The sequence below is a fragment of the Palaemon carinicauda genome, chromosome 8, assembly GCF_036898095.1.
Source record: "Palaemon carinicauda isolate YSFRI2023 chromosome 8, ASM3689809v2, whole genome shotgun sequence".
NCBI classification, from domain to species: Eukaryota; Metazoa; Arthropoda; class Malacostraca; order Decapoda; family Palaemonidae; genus Palaemon; species Palaemon carinicauda.
Genome location: NC_090732.1, coordinates 139,322,372 through 139,345,093, shown reverse-complemented (window position 1 = coordinate 139,345,093; position 22,722 = coordinate 139,322,372). Strand labels below are relative to the sequence as shown.

The following is a 22,722-nucleotide window of genomic DNA, read 5'->3' as shown; positions in this document are numbered from 1 at the left end:
AATAATTATCACTATGACAAACCCCTATATATGGCATTTATAGACTATGATAAAGCAGTAATGAAAGCCATTCAAAGACAAGGAATATATGAATCTTATGATAGACCACTTGAAGGTATCTAGAAGTACAGCAATCCTAAAACTACATAAAGATAGTGTGAAAATTCCTATTGAGAAAGGAGTGAGACGTGGAGACCACATCTCTTCTAAATTATTCATAGCTCTGCAAGAAGTTTTTTAGAATTTAGATTGGAAAAATGTGTGAATTAATATTAGGGGGGGGGGATACCTTAACAACTTTAGATATGCAGATAGCACCCGTGTGTTTAGTGAATTATCATAGGAATTACAAATGATAGAATATTTAAATAGAAAAAGCAGAAATGTAGGGCTGAAAATAGATATGAGTAAAACTAAGATAACATTAATTGAAAATCCAGAAACAATTAAGAGTTATGGATAAACTTCGAAAGATTGTTAATGAATATACGTACACACTTGGAACAAACAGCATGGAGGTTTCCACATGACAAGAGACCAAAATTTAAAGAAGGATAACCATGGGATGGAAAGCTTTGGTAAACAAAATGAGATTATGAAAAGTAAAATACCACAATCTAAAAAGAAAAATATTTAATGAGAAGGTTCTACTAGTTATTACTGTTGCATCAGAAACTTGGAGCCCTACTAAATCCTTGGAATGTAAGCTAGTTACAACACAAAGAACTATGAAAAGAATAATAATGGGAATACACTGATTTAGAAAAAGAGTAACTCAAATATGAGAGCAAACTAAAGAAGAGGATATTTTAATAAGAAAAGGAAATGGACATGGTTAGGATATACGTATAATGAAAATAACCAATAGTAGGGGGACATTAAGGAGCACAAAATGGGTCCCTGAAAATTGCAAAAGAAGTATGGGAAAGAAGAGAAAACAATGGATTGACCAACTATGAAAGTTTGATTATGTGAACTGTCATAGAAAGACCATAAACAGATGTGTATGGAAGGGCATGTTTGAGACCCTTATTCTGCAGTGGACTAATAATGGCTGATGATGATGATGATTATATATACGTGCGTGTGCCTCATTGTTATTACCCAGATATTTTCTGCTCCACATCCTTTATTGCATAGGCCATGGGCATGCTGGTATTACTACACCCCATTCACAATGTGTAAGAAACACCAACTATTTACCAATTCTTGCAAGGGCCCGACTTTTTGGTATCCCATGATAATAATCCAGCCAGTTGAAATAGCAATTTTTTTGAAAAATTTTAATTTTTCTTAACTATATGAACTTTTTTTTTTTTTACGCTATCACCTACCCCCTAAAAATCACCACTGCAGTCAAAGTTGAGTTCTCAGTGAGCAAGTAGGGGGATGGGGCTTCCCCATTCCTGTCTGATAATTACTGGCCTCCTGTTTACATCTTGTGAAACGTTAACTGCCGAGCATCCAGCTTCACTGGTATCTATCCATATGTATATGACTTGTGTTTTGTATGGTTAGGAAATTAGAAATTATTTTCAAAATTTGTCCTTTTTGCTTGCACTTATTCCTTTATTCATTGTCACTTGACTATTAAAGCTTAATTTCTTAATAGGCTCATCAGGAAAAGCTGGCAGCTAAGAAAAAAGAATCTGAAGTCACTTTGGAGGAACTGGAAAAGAAATTTGAAACTCGCAAGAAAGAAGCTTTGGAGAAAGGTTAGTTACAACTTACTATCAGCATGGTAGTTTCCTTAGTGCACCTCACCCAATGTACAGTAGACATTACTCGAGGGTAATTGCAGCATCTATTTGACCCCTAGCTCTACCTACTTTTTAAACTTGTAATTTAAAACTGTTCCAGACACAACCTCTTGACTTTTACTTAATGGTGCAATATCAGGGTTTTTCCAGAGGGTGCTAAATGGTCTCACCAAACCCAGTGTTGTGCCATATGGCTCTTATTATGTCAACATGCACTTACCTACACTTCCATTTTTTCACTAATATCACATTTATTTCCATTTTTTTCACAGTATATTTTGAGTAATTGTTTTAGCTGTAAAAGTAGAATTTGCTTGTTAAACTACAAACCTTGGTGTTTTTTTTTTTACCTCCATCAATTACTTTGTGTTATTGAATTAACTAATATAGAATTATAGAGTATAACACTTTCAAAACATCAGTAACTTCATCAAAATCTGAAGTCCTCAATAAACATTAAGAAACACAGAAAACAGTCTGAAATCAGGTCTGAAGATGTGTTTTTCAATATTTAACTTAGCCGGTGATTATAATAGCTGCAACTCTGTTGCCCGACAGACAACTCTACGGTAAAAACTCGCCAGCGATCGCTACACAGGTTGCGGGTGTGCCCAACAGCGCCATCTGTCGTCCAGATACCCAGTACTCAATGTAAACAAAGACTCAATTTTCTCTCTGTCGAGCTATCGACAAGACGTACTTACTCGCTGTTGCTAAACTGGAGTTTTTTCACAACTAATTGGTGAAGTACTTTATTCTAGTTTTGAGCTTTCGCTATGCAGGTGTTTTATCTTCATCTTAAATCTTGAACTCGTTTGGATAGATTTAATTATGGTGACAAAGAGAGTATGGACTTTCTTTCACTTTTAAATGGCCGACCCTTCCCTTAGACGGAAGTGTGTTGAGGCTTTTAGTAATTATCTTATCACGTTATAGATTTTCCTCTATATATTTTATATCTCTCCGCCTTTATTAGGCCTCTTCGATTAACTTTCCATTTATTATAAACATATAAAAATAAATTTTAATGTTTTGTTTATATAGACCTTTCCTGAGAGTAGGCGGTCCTAACTTGGAAACCGAAGTTAATCAACGTTGAGCCCTTTATTTCGTAATTAGCTTTTAAAGAGCTAAGGATTTAAAACTTTTTAAATGTAATATTTTATGGAAGAATTTCTTTGATAGTCTTCGTACTGTTTTCAAAGATGAACTAACGTTTAGTTTATTTATGCTACGCAGTTGTTGACGTTCAGGACGTTCAACATGCGCTCTATCGTTACGATAGAGAGAGAGTGTATCACGGTTTCACTTTGCAGTAAGAGTAAATCGATTCTGACGTTTTGTTCATTCTTTCTTAGCTTAAATGTTTTAAATTCTAATTTAAAGGAACTTTTGATTTGAAAAACCTTTCAGTTTTTTCCTTTAGTCAAATAACATGTTTTTTTGACGAAATATAATTGGGGTCTTCTCTTAGGTGCGAAATCAAGAGAGAAAGAGAGAGAGAGATAGAGACGGAGGGAGAGAGAGGAGAGAAAACTTTCCGTTCAAGCGGGTAACGTTGTTCTCGTGTTACTCGCGTCCCTAGTCGCTGTACGGGGAGGAAGGATAAAACGTTTTTAGGTTTTTATTCTCGTCCCCAGGCTATGTGCGGTGAGAGATTGAAAACGTAGTTTATATGAACTAGTGTTTAGTCTCTTTCCCAGCCACTGATTTTTTTATCTTAAAATATGTTTTCTGTTTTTTGCTGGTATTAATGAGCTTGCATTATACGACTGATTTCGCAATTACTACCTTTTAATGAAGGGTAGAATTGCGTGTTTCAGGTAGAAATAAGTGCAAAACAGAAAATCGAAGTGATAAAGTGATATGCGCAAAGTGTTACAGTGTTGCGTCCGAGGCGCAAAGTGTTACAGTGTTGCGTCCGAGGGTTCGTCTGTTCGTGCCTGTCGTTCACCTAGTCCGGGACCTCTTACATGCTCCCAAGCCCAGGGGAGAAGTAATGTCAAACGACTCATGGGTTCGAGAGGCCTTGACCAACGAACAGACGTTTTCCCTCTATGGTATCGGGTGTATCTTACCAAGATCTCCCCTACCATAAGACGAGAGAGACGTTGTTTCTCCTCGTCATCCGAAGGCTTTTCGCATAAGAAACCTGTCACAAGGTTTCGAAGCCCTTAAGCGAAAGTCAGTCTTTTCAGGACAGGTCCAGCGTCCTGGTTACAACCATTAGGACAGCTCTGACCCTATGCTGTCATCGGATAACTGCTCGCCGCCTAACAAAAGCGTAACACAGACTCCGAGAGTCTTTTTTTGTAGGCAAAGTGTTGCGGTCACAGACGTTACCCTCGTCTCTTACCACAACCATTTCCGTTGATCCTTAATGGGTTGTATGGCAAGACATGCAGTATATGCTTGCCTCCCTTATGGAAGACTATTCTGCCGATTAGTCCGTTGAGTCTAGCCGTTTATCTCATCGATATCCTGGCTTTCAGCCAACCTAACGTTCCTTTGTGCTTACTGTTGACGTTGGCGTAGCTTAGTCACGTCAGTCAGGTTGTTTAGAACCACACTCGATGCGGTCTCGTGTGGTTTTTCAGCCGCATTTGGACGTTAGGCCACTTGCTGATGCTCCTGTTGACATTCAAGACGTTCACTAACAATCGGAGTTGACTTGTTTTGACGCTGTGCGTCAACCTCCGCATTCTAGAGTTGTTTTGACTGCTCAGTCTAGGCAGTCAAAGCAGTCTCGAGTGGACGCTGTGCGTCCTCACGCACCTGTTGTGGTTGACAGTTCAGTTGTTGACAGTTCACAGACTGTCAAGCAGTTACATGACGTTGCGTTCTGATCCGCTACTAATGCACCAGTGAGTGTGGACTCTGCTTGTAAAGCATTGCCACCACGGTAGGTCTCTCCCTTGCTTGAGACTCAGCTTTTATCGGACAAGGTTCCTGTAGATGAGGAAGTTGCTGTTCTCCCTCCTACTGATATTCCCTTGAGGACTCTGTCAGATGGAGAGGAGCCTAAAGCTGCTTAGCCTCCTATGGACTTTAATCAAATCATGATGATTTTTTTAAGGAGCTTTGTCCGGATCTTTTTGTAACTGCTGCTCCTCGTTCGCCTAAACGTCAGAGCTTACACTAGGCCTAGCTACTTCGAAGACGTTGTTTTTAAGCTAGTGCTTTCTCGCTCTCCTAGAGAGCGTTACGTTGGCTAGGCGACTGGTTTTTCACCAGGAGGAGTTTGGGGTATACAGCCTTTGCTTTCCCTTCTTTTAAACTGGTTTATAGAGCGAGAGTCTGATATGACACGAGAGAAGTTCTCGGCTTGGGAGTTCATGCCTCTGCCCAGATAGACTTCTCAATTCTCGTAGGCTCTCCCTGGCGCCTGGCCAGGAGACGCTCCAAGTTGTTTACAGGTCAACTTCACAGCTGTTTTCGAGCCTTTGAAGTTTTGCTGTACAATTATGTCACGCATAACAAGGCTTTCAAGGATGGTAAACGGTTCCGCCTCAGTCGCTAACCCCGTCTGTTGCCACACCTGCTCCCGTAGACCCTAAATGGGCTTTGCTGCAAGACATGCAGTCCAAGCTTGCGTCCTTGTTAGAGGACTTTAATGCGGAGAAGGTTGCTACCGAACCTTCTGGCCAACAACCTTCCAACCGGTCGGTTGTGCGCCCTGTTGACGCTGAGGTAACCTACTCGCGTCTGCCAGTTGAGGTGGTCCCTACACCGATGCGACCCAGTGTGGGTTGCCAGCCGCACGTTGACGTTAAGCGACGCTCGGAGGTGGTTGTTGACGTTCAGGACGTTCAACAACCAGCAGAGGTGACTTGTTTTGACGCAGTGCGTCAACCTCAGCAACCCGGTAGGGTGTTGACTGCACAACCCAGACGGTCTAGACAGTCTCGGGTTGACGCTGTGCTTCCTCGCGCACCCATGGTTGTTGACAGTTCACAGACTGTGCAGCAGTTCCATGATTTTGCGTCCGGCTCCGTCACGCATCCACCAGTGCGACCGGACTCAGCGAACCAGACGTTGCCCACTCCGTTGCCGTTTCCTCATCAGTTTTCGGATGAGGAACCCTCTGATAAGGACGTTGCTGAACAACAAGACGATCAGCCCCCAGAATAGATCAAGCCCTGCTATCCCTCCAGAAGATGCTGAAGAAGTAACGCTGCTCAGTCAGGCTGTGGATGAGTCTGGTAGGGACGCTGTCATCCGTGGAACAATTTGTGTCACTAGGAAGACTACACCTCCGTCCTCTTCAATACCATCTAGCTTTTCACTGGAAAAAGGACAAGACGCTAGAAGCGGTCTCGATCCCGGTTTCCGAAAAGATAAAGTCTTGTCTGACTTGGTGGAAGGACAATATCAACCTAAGAGAGGGTCTTCCCCTGGCTGTTCAGACTCCCAACCACGTTCTCTTCTCGGACGCATTGGACTTGGGCTGGGGCGCGACACTAGACGGTCGGGAATGCTCAGGACTGTGGAACTCGAGTCAGAGGAGCATGCATATCAACTGCAAGGAGCTGTTGGCAGTACATCTGCCCTTGAAAAGCTTCAAGTCTCTCCTTCGAGGCAAAGTGGTGGAAGTTAACTCGGACATCACCACGGCCTTGGCGTACATCTCCAAACAAGGAGGTACCCACTCACTGACGTTGTACGAGATCACAAGGGACCTGCTCATCTGGTCAAAAGGTCAGGACATCTCCCTAGTAACGAGGTTCATCCAAGGCGACTTGAACGTCATAGCAGATTGTCTCAGTCGGAAAGGGCAAGTAATTCCAACCGAATGGACCCTCCACAAGGATGTGTGCAAGAGACTTTGGGCCACTTGGGATAAAACCATCCATAGATCTCTTTGCAACCTCGCTGACCAAGAGGCTTCCAATCTATTGCTCTCCAGTCCCAGACCCAGCAGCAATACATATAGATGCTTTCCTCCTAGATTGATCACATCTGGATCTCTACGCATTCCCACCGTTCAAGATTGTCAACAAGGTACTGCAGAAGTTCGCCTCTCACGAAGGGACAAGGTTGACGTTAGTTGCTTCCCTCTGGCCCGCGAGAGAATGGTTCACCGAGATACTTCGATGGTTAGTAGACGTTCCCAGTAGTCTTCCTCTAAGGGTAGACCTTCTACGTCAGCCACACGTAAAGAAGGTACTCCAAAGCCTCCACGCTCTTCGTCTGACTGCCTTCAGACTATCAAAAGACTCTCTAGAACTAGAGGCTTTTTGAAGGAAGCAGCCAGTGCGATTGCTAGAGCAAGGAGAGCTTCTTCCATTAGAGTCTACCAATCGAAGTGGGAAGTCTTCCGAGACTCGTGCAAGTCAGTTTCTGTATCCTCGACCAGTACCTCTGTAGCTCAAATAGCTGTTTTTCTCTTATACTTGAGAAAAGGACGATCCCTTTCAGCTCCCACTATCAAGGGCTACAGAAGCATGTTGGCATCAGTCTTCCGGCATAGAGGCTTAGATCTTTCCAAACATAAAGATCTGCAAGACCTCCTTAAGTCTTTTGAGACCACCAAGGAGCGTCGTTTGGCTACCCCTGGATGGAATTTAGACGTGGTACTAAGATTCTTCATATCAGACAGGTTGGAGCCGTTACAATCAGCCTCCCTGAAAGATCTCACTCTTAAGACTCTTTTCCTGGTATGCTTAGCCTCGGCTAAAAGAGTCAGTGAGATTCATGTCTTCAGCAAGAACATAGGATTTTCGTCAGAAAAAGCCACTTGTTCGCTACAACTTTGTTTTCTAGCCAAAAATGAGCTGCCTTCTCGGCCTTGGCCTAAATCTTTTGATATCCCCAGCTTATCGGAGATCGTAGGCAATGAACTAGAAAGAGTCTTATGCCCTGTTAGAGCTCTTAAGTTCTATTTAAAGCGTACTAAACCTTTACAAGGCCAATCTGAAGCTTTATGGTGTTCAGTTAAGAAACCATCCTTGCCTTTGTCAAAGAATGCTTGGTCAGACTTTATCAGATTGTTAATACGAGAAGCTCATTCACATCTGAGTGAGGAAGACCGAAGTTTGCTTAAGGTGAAGACGCACGAAGTTAGAGCTGTAACAACTTCCGTGGCCTTTAAGCAAAATATATCTCTGCAAAGTATAATGGACGCAACCTATTGGAGAAGCAAGTCAGTGTTCGCGTCATTTTACTTGAAAGATGTCCAGTCTCTTTACAAGAACTGCTACACACTGGGACCATTCGTAGCAGCGAGTGCAGTAGTTGGTGAGGGCTCAACCACTACAATTCCCTAATTCCATACCCTTTTAATCTTTCTCTTGAAATGTTTTTATTGTTGTTTTTTGGGTTGTCCGGAAGGCTAAGAAGCCTTTCGCATCCTGGTTGATTTGGCGGGTGGTCAAAGTCATTTCTTGAGAGCGCCTAGATTAGGGGTTTTGATGAGGTCCTGTTGTATGGGTTGCAACCCTTGATACTTCAGATCCTAGGGGTCGATCAGCATCCTAAGAGGATCGCGAGGCTCCGTAAGGAAGACGTACTTAATCCTGGATAGGTACGATGGGTCATTTGCGACCCCGAGCGTCAAAAAAAAACAGGTTTTTCTCACGTGACTCACCCCCGTGACTGAATTTGTGGGTGGTCGACCTGCAGGAGGTGTCTCCCCTACACGCTCTAGTAGTGTCCAGATGTGCATTGCTGTAGCTGTACTCCTTCCCCGATTTCTGAGACGCGTCGGGGTCGTTCGCGTCCGAGTTTACCCTTCTAAGGTAGTTTGCATAATTATCAAAGTTATTACGTATTATGAAATTGTCGTAGAATGGTGCAACTTGTATAGGTTATCAGTTGTGGAAAGTCTTGGTGGATTGTTTGGCTACCATGTGCATGTTTTTTTTTTTAGTTAAAATGTCGTTCATCACCACGAGGACCATTTTACCGCGAGTGCCCCTTTTTCATTTTTTTGCCAAGTCATTTTTCCGTAAGATATTGCCAAATAGTGTCGTAAAACTTTTGCTTGTTTAGTGTTGGAAAGTGTGTCTAGATGATCTGGCTACCCATGCATGACTTTGTTTTTTGTCAGATACGACGTAGTTATTGGTATATTGGGTATTTAACTGCGGTTACCAATTTCTGTTTTTTTTTCAATATTTGTAAAAATTACTACGTAGTAAGGAATTGCCGTATATTATTCATTTTTTTTTCATGTTTATGTGTTAAAAAGTGTGCCTTGATGGTTGGGCTAACACGTGCATGTCTTTTTTTTTATCTGAGATGTCGTATATTAGAATGTCGGGCATTTTACCGCGAGTGTCCCTTTTTCATTTTTTTTTCATTTTTTTGCCAAGTCATTTTTCCGTAAGATATTGCGAAATAGTGTCGTAAAACTTTTGCTTTTTTAATGTTGGAAAGTGTGTCTAGATGATCTGGCTACCCATGCGTGATTTTGTTTTTGTCAGATACGACGTAGTTATTGGTATATTGGGTATTTAACTGCGGTTGCCAATTTCTGTTTTTTTTCAATATTTGTAAAAATTTACTACGTAGTAAGGAATTGCCGTATATTATTGATTTTTTTTTCATGTTTATGTGTTAGAAAGTGTGCCTTGATGGTTGGGTTAACACGTGCATGTCTTTTTTTTTTATCTGAGATGCCGTATATTAGAATGTTGGGCATTTTTCCGCGAGTGCCCCTTTTTATTTGTTTTGCATATTTTTGCTTAGTCATGTTACCGTAAGGAATTGGCAAGTAGTGTCGCAAAACTTATATTTTTATAGTGTTGGAAAGTGTTTCTAGATGATCTGGCTACCCATGCCTATTTTTTTTTTAGCCAGATATGGCGTTCCAGGTGTTGAGGTGCCAGTGATGGGAGATGAGAATGAGAGAGAGATAACAATAGAGGAAGTGAGGAGAGCACTAGATGAAACGAGAGTAGGAAAAGCATCTGGTATGGACGGTGTGAAAGCTGAGATGTTGAAGGAAGGGGGTGTGACTGTACTTGAATGGTTGGTGAGATTGTTTAATATGTGTTTTGTGTTGTCAATGGTACCAGTAGATTGGGTTTGTGCATGTATTGTACCACTATATAAGGGTAAGGGAGATGTGCATGAGTGTTGTAATTCAAGAGGTATTAGTTTGTTGAGTGTAGTTGGAAAAGTGTATGGTAGAGTACTGATTAATAGGATTAAGAATAAAACAGAGAATGCAATCTTGGAAGTACAGGGTGGTTTTAGAAGAGGTAGGGGTTGTATGAATCAGATTTTTACAGTTAGGCAGATATGCGAGAAATATTTAGCAAAAGGTAAGGAGGTGTATGTTGCGTTTATGGATCTGGAGAAAGCATATGATAGAGTTGATAGGGAAGCAATGTGGGATGTGATGAGGTTATATGGAGTTGGTGGAAGGTTGTTGCAAGCAGTGAAAAGTTTATACAAAGGTAGTAAAGCATGTGTTAGAATAGGAAATGAAGTGAGTGATTGGTTTCCGGTGAGAGTGGGGCTGAGACAGGGATGTGTGATGTCGCCGTGGTTGTTTAACTTGTATGTTGATGGAGTGGTGAGAGAGGTGAATGCTCGAGTGCTTGGACGAGGATTAAAACTGGTAGGCGAGAATGACCATGAATGGGAGGTAAATCAGTTGTTGTTTGCGGATGATACTGTACTGGTAGCAGACACAGAAGAGAAGCTTGACCGACTAGTGACAGAATTTGGAAGGGTGTGTGAGAGAAGGAAGTTGAGAGTTAATGTGGGTAAGAGTAAGGTTATGAGATGTACGAGAAGGGAAGGTGGTGCAAGGTTGAATGTCATGTTGAATGGAGAGTTACTTGAGGAGGTGGATCAGTTTAAGTACTTGGGGTCTGTTGTTGCAGCAAATGGTGGAGTGGAAGCAGATGTACGTCAGAGAGTGAATGAAGGTTGCAAAGTGTTGGGGCAGTTAAGGGAGTAGTAAAAAATAGAGGGTTGGGCATGAATGTAAAGAGAGTTCTATATGAGAAAGTGATTGTACCAACTGTGATGTATGGATCGGAGTCGTGGGGAATGAAAGTGATGGAGAGACAGAAATTGAATGTGTTTGAGATGAAGTGTCTGAGGAGTATGGCTGGTGTATCTCGAGTAGATAGGTTTAGGAACGAAGTGGTGAGGGAGAGAACGGGTGTAAGAAATGAGTTAGCGGCTAGAGTGGATATGAATGTGTTGAGGTGGTTTGGCCATGTTGAGAGAATGGAAAATGGTTGTCTGCTAAAGAAGGTGATGAATGCAAGAGTTGATGGGAGAAGTACAAGAGGAAGGCCAAGGTTTGGGTGGATGGATGGAGTGAAGAAAGCTCTGGGTGATAGGAGGATAGATGTAAGAGAGGCAAGAGAGCGTGCTAGAAATAGGAATGAATGGCGAGCGATTGTGACGCAGTTCCAGTAGGCCCTGCTGCTTCCTCCGGGGCCTTAGATGACCGCGGAGGTAGCAGCAGTAGGGGAGTCAGCATTGTGAAGCTTCATCTGTGGTGGAAATGTGGGAGGTTGGGCTGTGGCACCCTAGCAGTACCAGCTGAACTCGGTTGAGTCCCTGATTAGGCTGAAGGAACATGGAGAGTAGAGGTCCCCTTTTTGTTTTGTTTCATTGTTGGTGTCGGCTACCCCCCAAAATTGGGGGAAGTGCCTTGGTATATAGAGATGGCGTATATATAAGTATGTGTTCGATTTTCCTGTGATTGCCATTTTTTCGTTTTTTCCCATTTCTTTCAAAATTACTACGTACTAAGGAACTATCACAGAGTAATATTTCATTTATATGTTTATTTGTCGGAAAATATGCCTTGATGGTTTGCCTAGCACGTGGCTGAAATTTTTTTTTTCTGAAATGCCGTATATTAGAATGGCCATTTTTCCACGAGTGCCCCTTTTTATTTGTTTTGCATTTTTTTGCTTAGTCATGTTACCGTAAGGAATTGGCAAGTAGTGTCGCAAAACTTATAATTTTATAGTGTTGGAAAGTGTTTCTAGATGATCTGGCTACCCATGCCTATCTTCTTTTTTTAGCCAGATATGGCGTATATATAGGTATGTGTTCGATTTTCCTGTGATTGCCATTTTTTCGTTTTTTCCCATTTCTTTCAAAATTACTACGTACTAAGGAACTATCACAGAATAATTATTCATTTAGATGTTTATTTGTCGGAAAATGTGCCTTGATGGTTTGCCTAGCACGTGGCTGAATTTTTTTTTTCTGAAATGCCGTATATTAGAATGTTAGCCATTTTTCCGCGAGTGCCCCTTTTTATTTGTTTTGCATTTTTTTGCTTAGTCATGTTACCGTAAGGAATTGGCAAGTAGTGTCGCAAAACTTATATTTTTATAGTGTTGGAAAGTGTTTCTAGATGATCTGGCTACCCATGCCTATCTTTTTTTTAGCCAGATATGGCGTATATATAGGTATGTGTTCGATTTTCCGGTGATTGCCATTTTTTCGTTTTTTCCCAATTCTTTCAAAATTACTACGTACTAAGGAACTATCACAGAGTAATGATTCCTCTAGGTGTTTATTTGTCGGAAAATTTTGTTTCCTTTTTTTTTTTGATTGAATATCATCAAATTTTTTTAGCTAAAATATTGTTTTACATTTTTTTTTTCGATTTTATTTCCCTTCAAAAAAATTTTTTTGGGTCAGAATTTTAATTTTATAGTCGTAAAATAATCGACAATTATCCAGCAACCCACCATACAATTTTTATGCATATCCAATAATAATTAGATTAGTAAATAACACCTTGAAATTGACATACCCTTCCTACATTTCAAGTGGCAGATTAGGGAGTCTGAGTCAGTGTGGTTGGCGGCCATTTTGTGGACATATCCGAAGCGTAAGCTGCCCTATCTATATATATTCTTGTTCCCTATAGAATTTGTGATATTTTGGTATATTTTTACCTGCATAAATATCATATTATATATTAAATATATGTATTTTTTTACGAAATTTCTAAGTACTCAAAAAATTACCTTTAGATATGGCCCCTGATATAAATGTAATTTACAAAATAATGAAGATTTTTTTACATATTTCCATTTTAGGATAACATATGTTTATTCCCTAAAAAAATTAGCCACTTCCTATTTCATTTGGGTACCCAAAAAATTCATGAAATTTGGACAAATTTTTTTGGCCAAAAAAATTTACCCTTTTTTTCTCATTTCAGATCTTCACCTCCATGGGTCTGACTTCATCCAAAATACATCAAGATGTGTCCTAAACATTCAAGAATCAATTCCTAAAAGGATTTGTGTATATATATATAAACTTTTTTTTTATGAATTTTTATGTCAGGTCTTTTTTTCTACTTAATTTTTTAAAATATTTATAATAAATAGTTTTTCTGCAGATGAGTAGTATTTATCTTTACAGTTGTTTTAAGCATTCATTGAAGTTTTTTTTTGGCAAAAGAAAAAAGGAGGTTACTGCAAAAACTGATTTTTCAAGAATTTTTTTTGGCGTCGGGGTCGTTCGCGTCCGAGTATACCCTTAAAAGGGTGTCCGAGGAGCGTACCTATCCAGGGTTAAAAAGGCAGAGTAATTGTTCAAGTTGACTTCCTTACCAGGTACCTATTTATTTTGTTTTTGGTATTTTGATAACTTCTAAAATGAAATAAAAACTCTTAGCTCATAATAATGTAAACATATATTGCTGGTCTCTACCCACCCCCCTGGGTGTGAATCAGCTATTATAATCACCGGCTAAGTTAAATATTGAAAAATGTTATTTTGATAATAAAATAAATTTTTGAATATACTTACCCGGTGATTATAAATTAAAGGACCCTCCCTTCCTCCCCAATAGAGACGCAGTGGGACGAGGAGAAAATTGAGTCTTTGTTTACATTGAGTACTGGGTATCTGGACGACAGATGGCGCTGTTGGGCACACCCGCAACCTGTGTAGCGATCGCTGGCGAGTTTTTACCGTAGAGTTGTCTGTCGGGCAACAGAGTTGCAGCTATTATAATCACCGGGTAAGTATATTCAAAAATTTATTTTATTATCAAAATAACATTTTTATATCTTGTATCCAGGAAGTTATTTAGGTAAATTATGCTGATTGTTACAAGAAATTGTAATTGTTCCGTAACCGAAATACAAACCACGCTATTTACATTGGGTTTACCTTTTAGCGTAGCTGAAATGGCGAGCCATTAGAATTTAACATGGGTGTATTACCCCCGCGCTAGTTAGTGGGGGGGGGGATAGCTAGCTACCCCTCCCCCCCTCACACACCAGTGAAGCTCACTTTCACTTTTGGCTCAGACTGGGACATACGTCTCTGTCTTTGTTCTCGCTTGGCAGCCATTATTTGTTTTGTCTTTACTTAATCACTTACTTTTCCTTTACTCATTATATATGTAAACATTTTTTCATGTTTGTATATATATTTGAGTATAGAAATCAGTAAGTTTCCTTTTCAGAGATGTGTGTGTAGTGTACGATATCTGCATGGAGCCCTCAGCAGTTTAGGCCACCACGGTGTAATTTTATGGGTTGCGATCGAGTTTGACTTTAGTTTTTCTCTCTCTCTCTCTTGATGTCGTTCACCCTTTTACTACGTTACTACGCCTTTGGTAGCTTCCTTCCCGTGTGGGGGGGTTGCTACGCCGTACGTTTTGTCTCAATTAGTTTATGAATCTAATTGTATTTGTTAATTTTTCAGCTTTGTAGAACGATTCCTTTCGGGGTTTTCGTTCTTTCTTTAGTGTTCATTAATTTTTAAATTACATAACTACATAGTTACATAATTATAATTGTTATAATTCTGTTTTGGTTACAGCTCTCCTTCCGTGAGTGTAAGTGGTTGTGAGGACACGTGCCTGTTGTGTAATTCTTGTTTTCCTTTCCCTCGGGATTCCTCTTCGGAGCCTTCCCGGGGGAATTAATGTGTAATAATGATTTTTGTTTTATTTTTTTACAGTTACCGATCTAGTTCGTTTCTGTAATATGGCAACGGTGTGAGCTGTCTTGTTGAGGCCTGGGGATTCGGCTGTTGCAGCCTCCCCTTTGGTTTTTCATCAGGGGCGTGTCTCCTTCTCCTGGAAGTTCTCCCGTGACGATTGATAGCTCTCCAGTTCATTTTAGAACTCTCAGGAGGCTCGCCTCCCTGGGTGGGTAACTTTCCTTCCGAGGGAAGTTTTTCCTGTCCAGGCTTTAGTTTTCCCCTTTTGAGGGGTTCTTCTCTTGCCTTTTTTTCGTGCGACTATGCTCTTGGTGCTGAAGGGTCGCACCTGCAGTTTCGCTCAAGGGGCTGGGCAACTGCAGGAGCCCCTCTTCGGAGGATTGCTCCTTTTAGGTCACTGGCTGACCAGTCTCTTCTACGAAGTGTTTCTCTTTCGTTCGCGAGAGAGTACACTCAAAGAGACTCCTCTTCGGAGGATTCTTCTGCTGTTGTTGCTGTTGGCCTCCTTCGCCGTAAGGCTCACCGTCCGCCTCGTCTTAAGGGCCTCCCATCTCCCTATAAGGGTGCTAAGAGGTGCCTTTTTGAATCTCCGTATGCAGCCTACAACTCCTTCTTCTTGATCTTCCGCCCCTGGTGCAGATGGACAGCAGTCTGACCTCGTCTTCCGACGGGCAACGGTCTTCCGACAGACATCAGTCTCCCGGCGGACAGACAACGGTCTTCCGACGTACATCAGTCTCCTGACGGACAACGATCCCTTCGGGGCAAAGGGTTGCCTCCCACGGGGGTTCTTCCCTTGCGTGTCAGGGTTCCCCTGCGTGCCCTTCTGCTGTGTTTTCTCCTGCTCAGTGTTAGTGCACAGGCGCTCTCCTGCTCCTGCTCAGTGTTAGCGCACAGGCGCTCTCCTGCTCATCAGCGCTTTCCTGATCGCTAGCACTCTCCTGTTCGTCAGCGCTCTCATGATGATCATCTCTGCTGTTCCTGTTGGTTCCTGTTACGCGCCCTGTGCGGCCACGTTCGCCCTCGCAATCTAGAACTTCGGTTCAGGTCTGGGTCAAGGACTCTTCTTCTACGCGCAGGCTTCCACGCGTTGCCTTCTGCTCGCCAGCGATCTCCAGCTCGCCAGCGACCTTAGACGCGTCAACGTTCACCTGCTCGCCATCGATCTGCCACGCGTGTCAGTTTCCCTGAACACCATCAGTAGCGATCTAGCGCTCGTCTGCTGTAGACCACGATCTCCGATAGCTGAGTTTTGCCGTAGATCTTCCTCCTGCTCGCCAGCGCTCACCTTTACTTCTGTCCTTCTGTGCGCCAGCTTTCTTCAATCGCCAGCGCACATCTGCGCGCCCTTCCTTGCCACGCACCAATGGGTGACAACGGTTTTCTGACCGTCTAGGATCGCCTGATTAACAGCTTGCTTCAGCGCTCACCTTCCTGATGCACCTACGCGCCTACTGTTAGCGAGATGCGCGCTAACCATCACTAGTCTCTCTCGCGTTGGCAATCGCCTACGCGCCCACGCGATTCTTCACCTGCCCTCTGGCGTTTTGTTAACGCACCACCGCTCGCCAACGCGCCATCGTTTGCCGACGCGCCATCGCTTGCCAACGCGCCTTCACTCTCCTACGGGCTATCGCTCGCCAGAACGCGCCATCACTCGTCAACGCGCCATCGCCCGCCTACGCGTCATCGGTCTCCCGACCGCCTGCGTGGCCACATGCCCATGTGCCTGCGCGGCCACACGCCCCACGTGCCTGCGCGACCGCACGTCTACGCTCATGCGCGACCGCGCACATGCTCTCCAATGTTCGCCCGCGCGCGAACCAACGGTATTCCATCGCGCGGACGGACGGTGTTCCGTCGCGCGGACAGACGGTGTTTTTTCGCGCGAACGTCGGCTTAATTCTTGCAGTATCCATTGCTCGCCTATGGGTTATCGCTCGCCGACCACCAGCTCTCGCCCGTCCTACCACACTCGCCCTCCTTCTGCGCTCCTTCGCTCACCTTCGTTGGCGTTCCTGCGTGCCCGCGCATGGGCGCTTCCACGTTCGCCCACGCGCAAATCATTGATTTACCAACGCGCGAGCGCCAGGGCGATTGCGACCGCGATTCCCATTGGGGTTTCGCAGCATGGCCAGCCTGGCGAGTCTTCTGGAGCGTATTTCCAGAACACGGCCTCACCCCGTAAACGCAGAGCATGGCACATGCAAGAATAAGAAGAATCTTCAGGGAGGTCTGAGCAACAGACCTTTCCGTTCGAGATTTCTCCATCGGCCAAGGGGTGACTGGTTTACCCCTTCCTCTTCTCCACTTCGTGAAAGGGGCTTACCAGGTCCTTTCCCTCCTCGGTTGCGACCCGAGGTTTTGTTCAAGGAAGCTACAGGAAGGTCATGGGTACTTTCCTCCTCTTGGGCTCAAGCACCTTGGCGTGTCGTCGTCAAGTATCGAACATGCGGGCAAGCTCGATGTTGGACCATCTGGACGCAATGACCGAGGGCTTCCTTTCGGGTGTCTCATCCGTGGATGTCGACAACCTCAGACACCCTTCCATCCTTGAGAAGAGTTTGTTTGTGCCCAAGGACAGAGACATAGACAGCGGCTGTGCGGAGGAAGTTGACTTCCGTTTTCACTCCTCCAAGGCGCTTTCTTCCAGACCCTGCAGGGCTCCAGCGCCTCTTTCTTTCAGCCACGTCGGCCTAAGTTATCGGACCGGCTACGACAACTGAGACAAGGTGGGGGGGGGGCATAGTCCCAGAGGGAGCGGCAGGGTTCACGAACTCTAGGATTGGCACCCCCCTTGCAGGTTTCACGCTGGGAGGATGCCTAAGGTTACTCATCCGGATGACAGCTTCCTGATGCCCATTCCTGCACGATCTCTGTGATCAGCCAAGGATATCGCGCCTGTCGTCTCTGTCAGCGAATTCAGTGTCTCTGAACCTCTATGCCATAGGGTCGGCAAGAGTTTGCCCGTTTGGGCAGAATGATCCATGCCTTAGGGGAAGGTCCTCCATAGGATCGTCGACGGCTTCACCCCCGGCTTCTTCAGTTGATCCTTTCTTGTAAGGAAGTATCTGAGATAGGATTTCCGTAGTCTACCTCTCAGCCCTGATCAAGTTTGTCGAACAAACTTCGTCCAGCGTGGAACAGCAGAATCGATCAGACTGGTAACGAGGCGACAGGACTCCTTAGGCCCTGGATCGGAAGGACGGGTGCTTCCAGTTTCCATTCCATCCATCTTCCAGGAAGCTCGTGGAATTCAGCCTAGACTACAGATATTCCTGCTTAAGATGCAGTGTGGCGATCCCGCCGTGGCATCGCAGGTTTTTTCCCCAGAGAACTCTCCCTGCTTTCCTCATGGCCGCTCAGGTGCAGGCTTCCGCCTCCTTCGTCTTTTGGAGGTCTGGTCAACTCCGGTAGGCTCGGATGCTTACCATGAGTGGGGGTTCATGGTATTTTGCTAGGAGCCTTCTCTTCTTCTGCCTCAACATCTGGAGTATCTAGCCATGATATTGAGTCGACGGCCTTACCACGTTGGAAACCCCGCTTCTCGTCCGTCCAGCGAGGTTAAGCAACGTCGGTTCTGGTCGGTACTTGGATGGGTGACCGCCTGGGGACGCCAGATTCTGTTGCCACCTCCTCCGAGCCTTCCCTTCAGTTGACTGTGGCAAGGCTGAGGAGAGTCGCAGTACCTGTTCTCAGTCAAGCAGAGCTTTCGGCCCTACCTTGGAACGTTTCCTAGTTCTCTTTTCCTCATTGACCCGTCTAAAGTTCCGACCGGTCGCCTCAGGATAAGTTCCCTGTGGGGCGGCCCAAGTTCCGGTGGTTTCAAAGCAACGATTAACCGGACTTTCTGGCCCCTATGGGAAACGATTAGACCTGCAATTTGTGTTGATCTATGAAACCTCTTGATGGGAGTGGATATTCTTGTCCTTTCCCCACATTTTTTATGCTGTTCTCGGACTTGTCAAAGAAAAAGGGGTGGGGGGGGGCATGTTCCGGTCCAGGCCTATGGTCAGGACCTGGAGGATACCTCTCCATCATTCAGGCAGGCTTAGGGGCCGTAGTCTGGCCCCTCTACAGATCCTACAGTTCCTGCCGAGTCGCTCCGTGTGCGTCGACTTCATGGTTCTGGCGTGTTCTAACCAGCAGGAGACGCATTTTCACACCTTCGCATCTTGCAATAGAGATACCGAGATGATTTGAGATACTCTCAATACCACCATCGGCTCTCTCATTCCGGGCAGAGGAATGTTCTCTCCGACTATCGGAGCAGAGCCTCGTAGAGAGAGTGTACCTGGGGGTCTTTGGCCTTGAGTAACCAGAAAGTCCTGGTCTAGGGGACCTGATCGCGACAGCTTGGAACCTCAAGCTTCCGCTGTTCTTCCCCCCAGTCTCAGACCCCAAGAGACTGGCAAGATGCATTCCGGTGATGGTGGGACAACATCGACGCCTGCGTCTTCCCTCCTTTGTTGTCTGTTGAGAATGGGTCTCAACAAGACCAGGTTGTCTGTCAACCTTTCAATGGCCCTGAGAGCTCCACTGGGACTATGCGCAGAACGGTTTCCGGACCCTCTGCTTCCCCCGACGGAACTCCCGGGAGAGCTTCTTCCACGGCACAGGCTACTCAAACAACCACACTGCTACATCTTTCACGAGCCGGGGCGTCGCTTCGGCTTCATGCCTGGAGACACTACGCCTCCTCCTCAAGAAGAGACAACCCGCTACAGTCGCGGAACGAAGGTCACGTCATCTGCGATAGTCATCCGCAGGGGTCTTCCAGGCGAAGTGGAGAGTCTTCGGTGGTTGGTGTCGTGGGAGATATACCTCTTCCCTTGAGGCCTCTTCTCCAGCAATAACGATCTTATTGCCTTTCGGCGGGAGGAAACTCCTTTCCGCTCTCGGCAATGAAGCCTGTCGCTCAGCCTTTCCCTGACCTTCAGGCTTAAAGGAATAACTTTTTCCTTCCCGCTGGACCTTTCCTCGCTCATGCAAAGCTGCGAACGTCCCTGCCCTAGTCGGAGTGAGACCTCCAACTTGGAGCATGGCTCGGACTTTTTAGTCCCTTAAGAGATCTCCTCAAGACCCTTTACGTCAGGCCTCTGATCGTATTCCGTCGTGAGGCTCCTGCTCACTCTGGCCACGGTCAGTGTGTAAGCAATCTTCTGGGTCTCGTACGACTCCGCCCTTTCTAAGGAATGGGGGAAGGCAACATTCAGGTTCGCTCCTGAGTTGTTGGCTAGACTCAGAATCTTGGGGTCCCTGCCCTTCGGTCCAATTCCTTCAAGATTTTGAGTCACCATTCTGTATTTGATGTCCCAAAACCTTCTCCTTCTTGCCAGTAAAGGAATCGAGAGGTTAGCTTTGGGAACAGCTGCAGTTTGTCCTCAGTTGCAGCCGGTTTGGGAGCACAAGAAGGACACAGGGGAGAGTCACCAGTATACCTCTTCAGCTCGGACTCAAGGACATTAATCTCGACCTGACTCCAGACCCTCCCCCGTCACGTCGCCCTACAGCACGATGTCGGATACATCGCAACGTCCCTTGCCTTCGAGTAATACTACTCTGTGACGCAGGTGCTACAAGCTGGAGTCTGGAAGCGTCTAATGACCTTCGCAGCCCGCTTCCTGCTGGGCGTGACCCACAGGAGTTTCGATACGTTTGCTATCGCTCTGTGGTGGCTACACAACAGTTGGTCTAACCTCAGGCTCCTTTTTGGACAGGTAGCAGAAGGTTGAGGGCATTGTTAACAGGTTTTAGTCTGCATGAACGAAAGAGGTATGTCTGGCCCTTACTTCTTTCTTCATCATCCCCTCTACGGGGAAGCAGCATCCTCGTCTCTGCATAGCTGACCTTGAACCTCTGCAGGTAAACCATGCTTCCTTGTGTTTCGAGTATTGAGTCAATACTGTCGTGTCCCCCATACCCTGACGAGGTGGTATTGGGAACGTCCTAACCCAGAGTTCCATCTGGAACTCCAGGTCAACTGCCTAGGACGGGTCACACTTCTTCCTTCACACACAAGCTTATGCAGGCCACACGGTTCCTTGCGGAGCAAGGAACTTGTGAGGTGCAGGGACTCCTTTTCTCCGAGTGCGACTCACTCGGATTCTGAGTCCCCGGGTAAAGCCAAAGCCAGTATGGCTGGGGACTTAACACCCTACCTAAGGGGTAAGTCACCCAATGTAAATAGCGTGGTTTGTATTTCGGTTACGGAACAAATGACAAATTCGAAGATAATTTGTATTTTTCCTAACCATACAAACCTTAGCTATTTACACATATTTGCCCGCCAGCCCTGTCCCCCAAGACAAGTCCTACCTCTAAGTGAAAGTGAGCTTCACCGGTGTGTGAGGGGGGGAGGAGTACCTAGCTACCACTCCCCTTACCCCCCCCCCCTCCCCCGCTAACTAGCGCGGGGGTAATACACCCTCGTTAAATTCTAATGGCTCGCCATTTCAGTTACGCTAAAAGGTAAACCCAATGTAAATAGCTAAGGTTTGTATGGTTAGGAAAAATACAAATTATCTTTGAATTTGTCATGTTTAGTTAGAGTTACTTGTTTGAATAATCAAGGCTTTGGGCTAAACTACATATTAGGCTAGGTTAATACCCTAAGGCTGGTTATAAATTAGATGAAAAATATAAACTAGTAATACAAACTAAAAAATCTTACTGTTTGTTACGTTAATTATCTATTTCTTTGGATTTAGTATAAAAATAGTACCCACAATATAGATTCCTATGTGAAAACAAACCCTGGTCATTTATCGTGGGTTAGCTTTTTATATTTCTTTTATGACGAAATTGAAGAAATATCGTGGGTCTGGCAACATGTATTGGTTGCAGTATGTTCTCACCAACACTTAGTGTATCTGAGGTAGCAGCTTAGTTATCATTTTGCTCTTGGATGTTGTGACATCCAGATGTCTGTTACTGACCTCTTTAGTGCTTTGTATACTTTCTGTCTCCTCAGTGATGAATGCTAATCAAATGTGCATGAGAACCTGTCCCAACCTTTATGAGTCTGATGGATGTTGATCTGTATCCTCTGTGTATCCTGGATATAGAGGAAAGAGATGCGAAATGAATTATGCCTATGATTTTTGCAGGGAGTGGTTGCCCTCCCAATGATAGGAGTAAAACAGCCACAGAAAGGTCAAAAGGATCGTTCCCCTTCTGCTTCTTACTTGAAGTAGAGCAATATCATACTTATCTGTGTTTATAACTGGAAAAATTTAGATGGCAAGCCAAGTTTCAGCACTGGCTAAATCAGCTATAATTTCTTAATTGCTGAACAGCAAGAATCTTTCTGGATGTTCAATGCCAAAGTCATATATGTTCTGTAAATTTCTCAGAAACTTTGAAATCTATGGAGTTTGGTGAATGACCAAGAGCACCCTAATTCTTTGTAATTCATTATACGGTACACAGAAGACTTGGTTTCTTTGGCAATCTGATAACAGTTACACTAGATGAATTTGGACTCTTGACTTCCTATAACTGCCGAGGGTTTAGCACCTATTCCAGTTTTCACATTTTTCATATCTGCTCTTTTTTAATACCACTCACTTCCAGCCAGAAAATGGGATTGTTAGGGGTATGGAAGTGAAATACAATGTTATAATATAGTAATGAATTTTCCACACTTTTTTGCTAGTACTCTGCATCGCCAATAAATAGAATTGTCTTTATTTTCTTTATGTTTGTAGTATTCAAATTCCTTGAAGCACACACTCATTGCCTTTAGTAGTTTTTCCAAAAGCATACTTGTCTTCCATCTCATACAATGGGTATTTGTTTGTATGTATGGAAATTTTTATGGAAGTGAAAGCATTTCTTGAATTGTACAATGTTTGGAAAAGAGTGATTATCTGATTAATTTGATTAGGTGTCGTATGATGAAATGAGCAATGATTAACTGTTGATGTGGTTAACTGTCAAATGAGGAAATGTCTTTGTGATGAAAAGATGAGTGGTTAAGTGATGAGTGGTTAATTGTCGGGTAATGAAATGTCGTGTAATAAAATGACGAGTGATGAAAAGTCATAGCACCCCTTTGGTAATC

General features: G+C 44.2%; 1 protein-coding gene and 1 pseudogene across 2 annotated transcripts in view; both read left to right on the top strand.

Annotated features, from left to right (window-relative positions):
• Positions 1-22,722, top strand: part of LOC137645015 (centrosomal protein of 128 kDa-like) — a 157,700-nt gene that overhangs the window by 83,545 nt on the left and 51,433 nt on the right. For both annotated transcript variants that reach the window (XM_068377879.1, XM_068377880.1), the window contains one exon: positions 1,613-1,715. In XM_068377879.1, the coding sequence (XP_068233980.1) occupies positions 1,613-1,715 (103 nt within the window). The remainder of the gene's footprint in view (positions 1-1,612; positions 1,716-22,722) is intronic.
• Positions 18,171-18,289, top strand: LOC137646198 (5S ribosomal RNA; annotated as a pseudogene).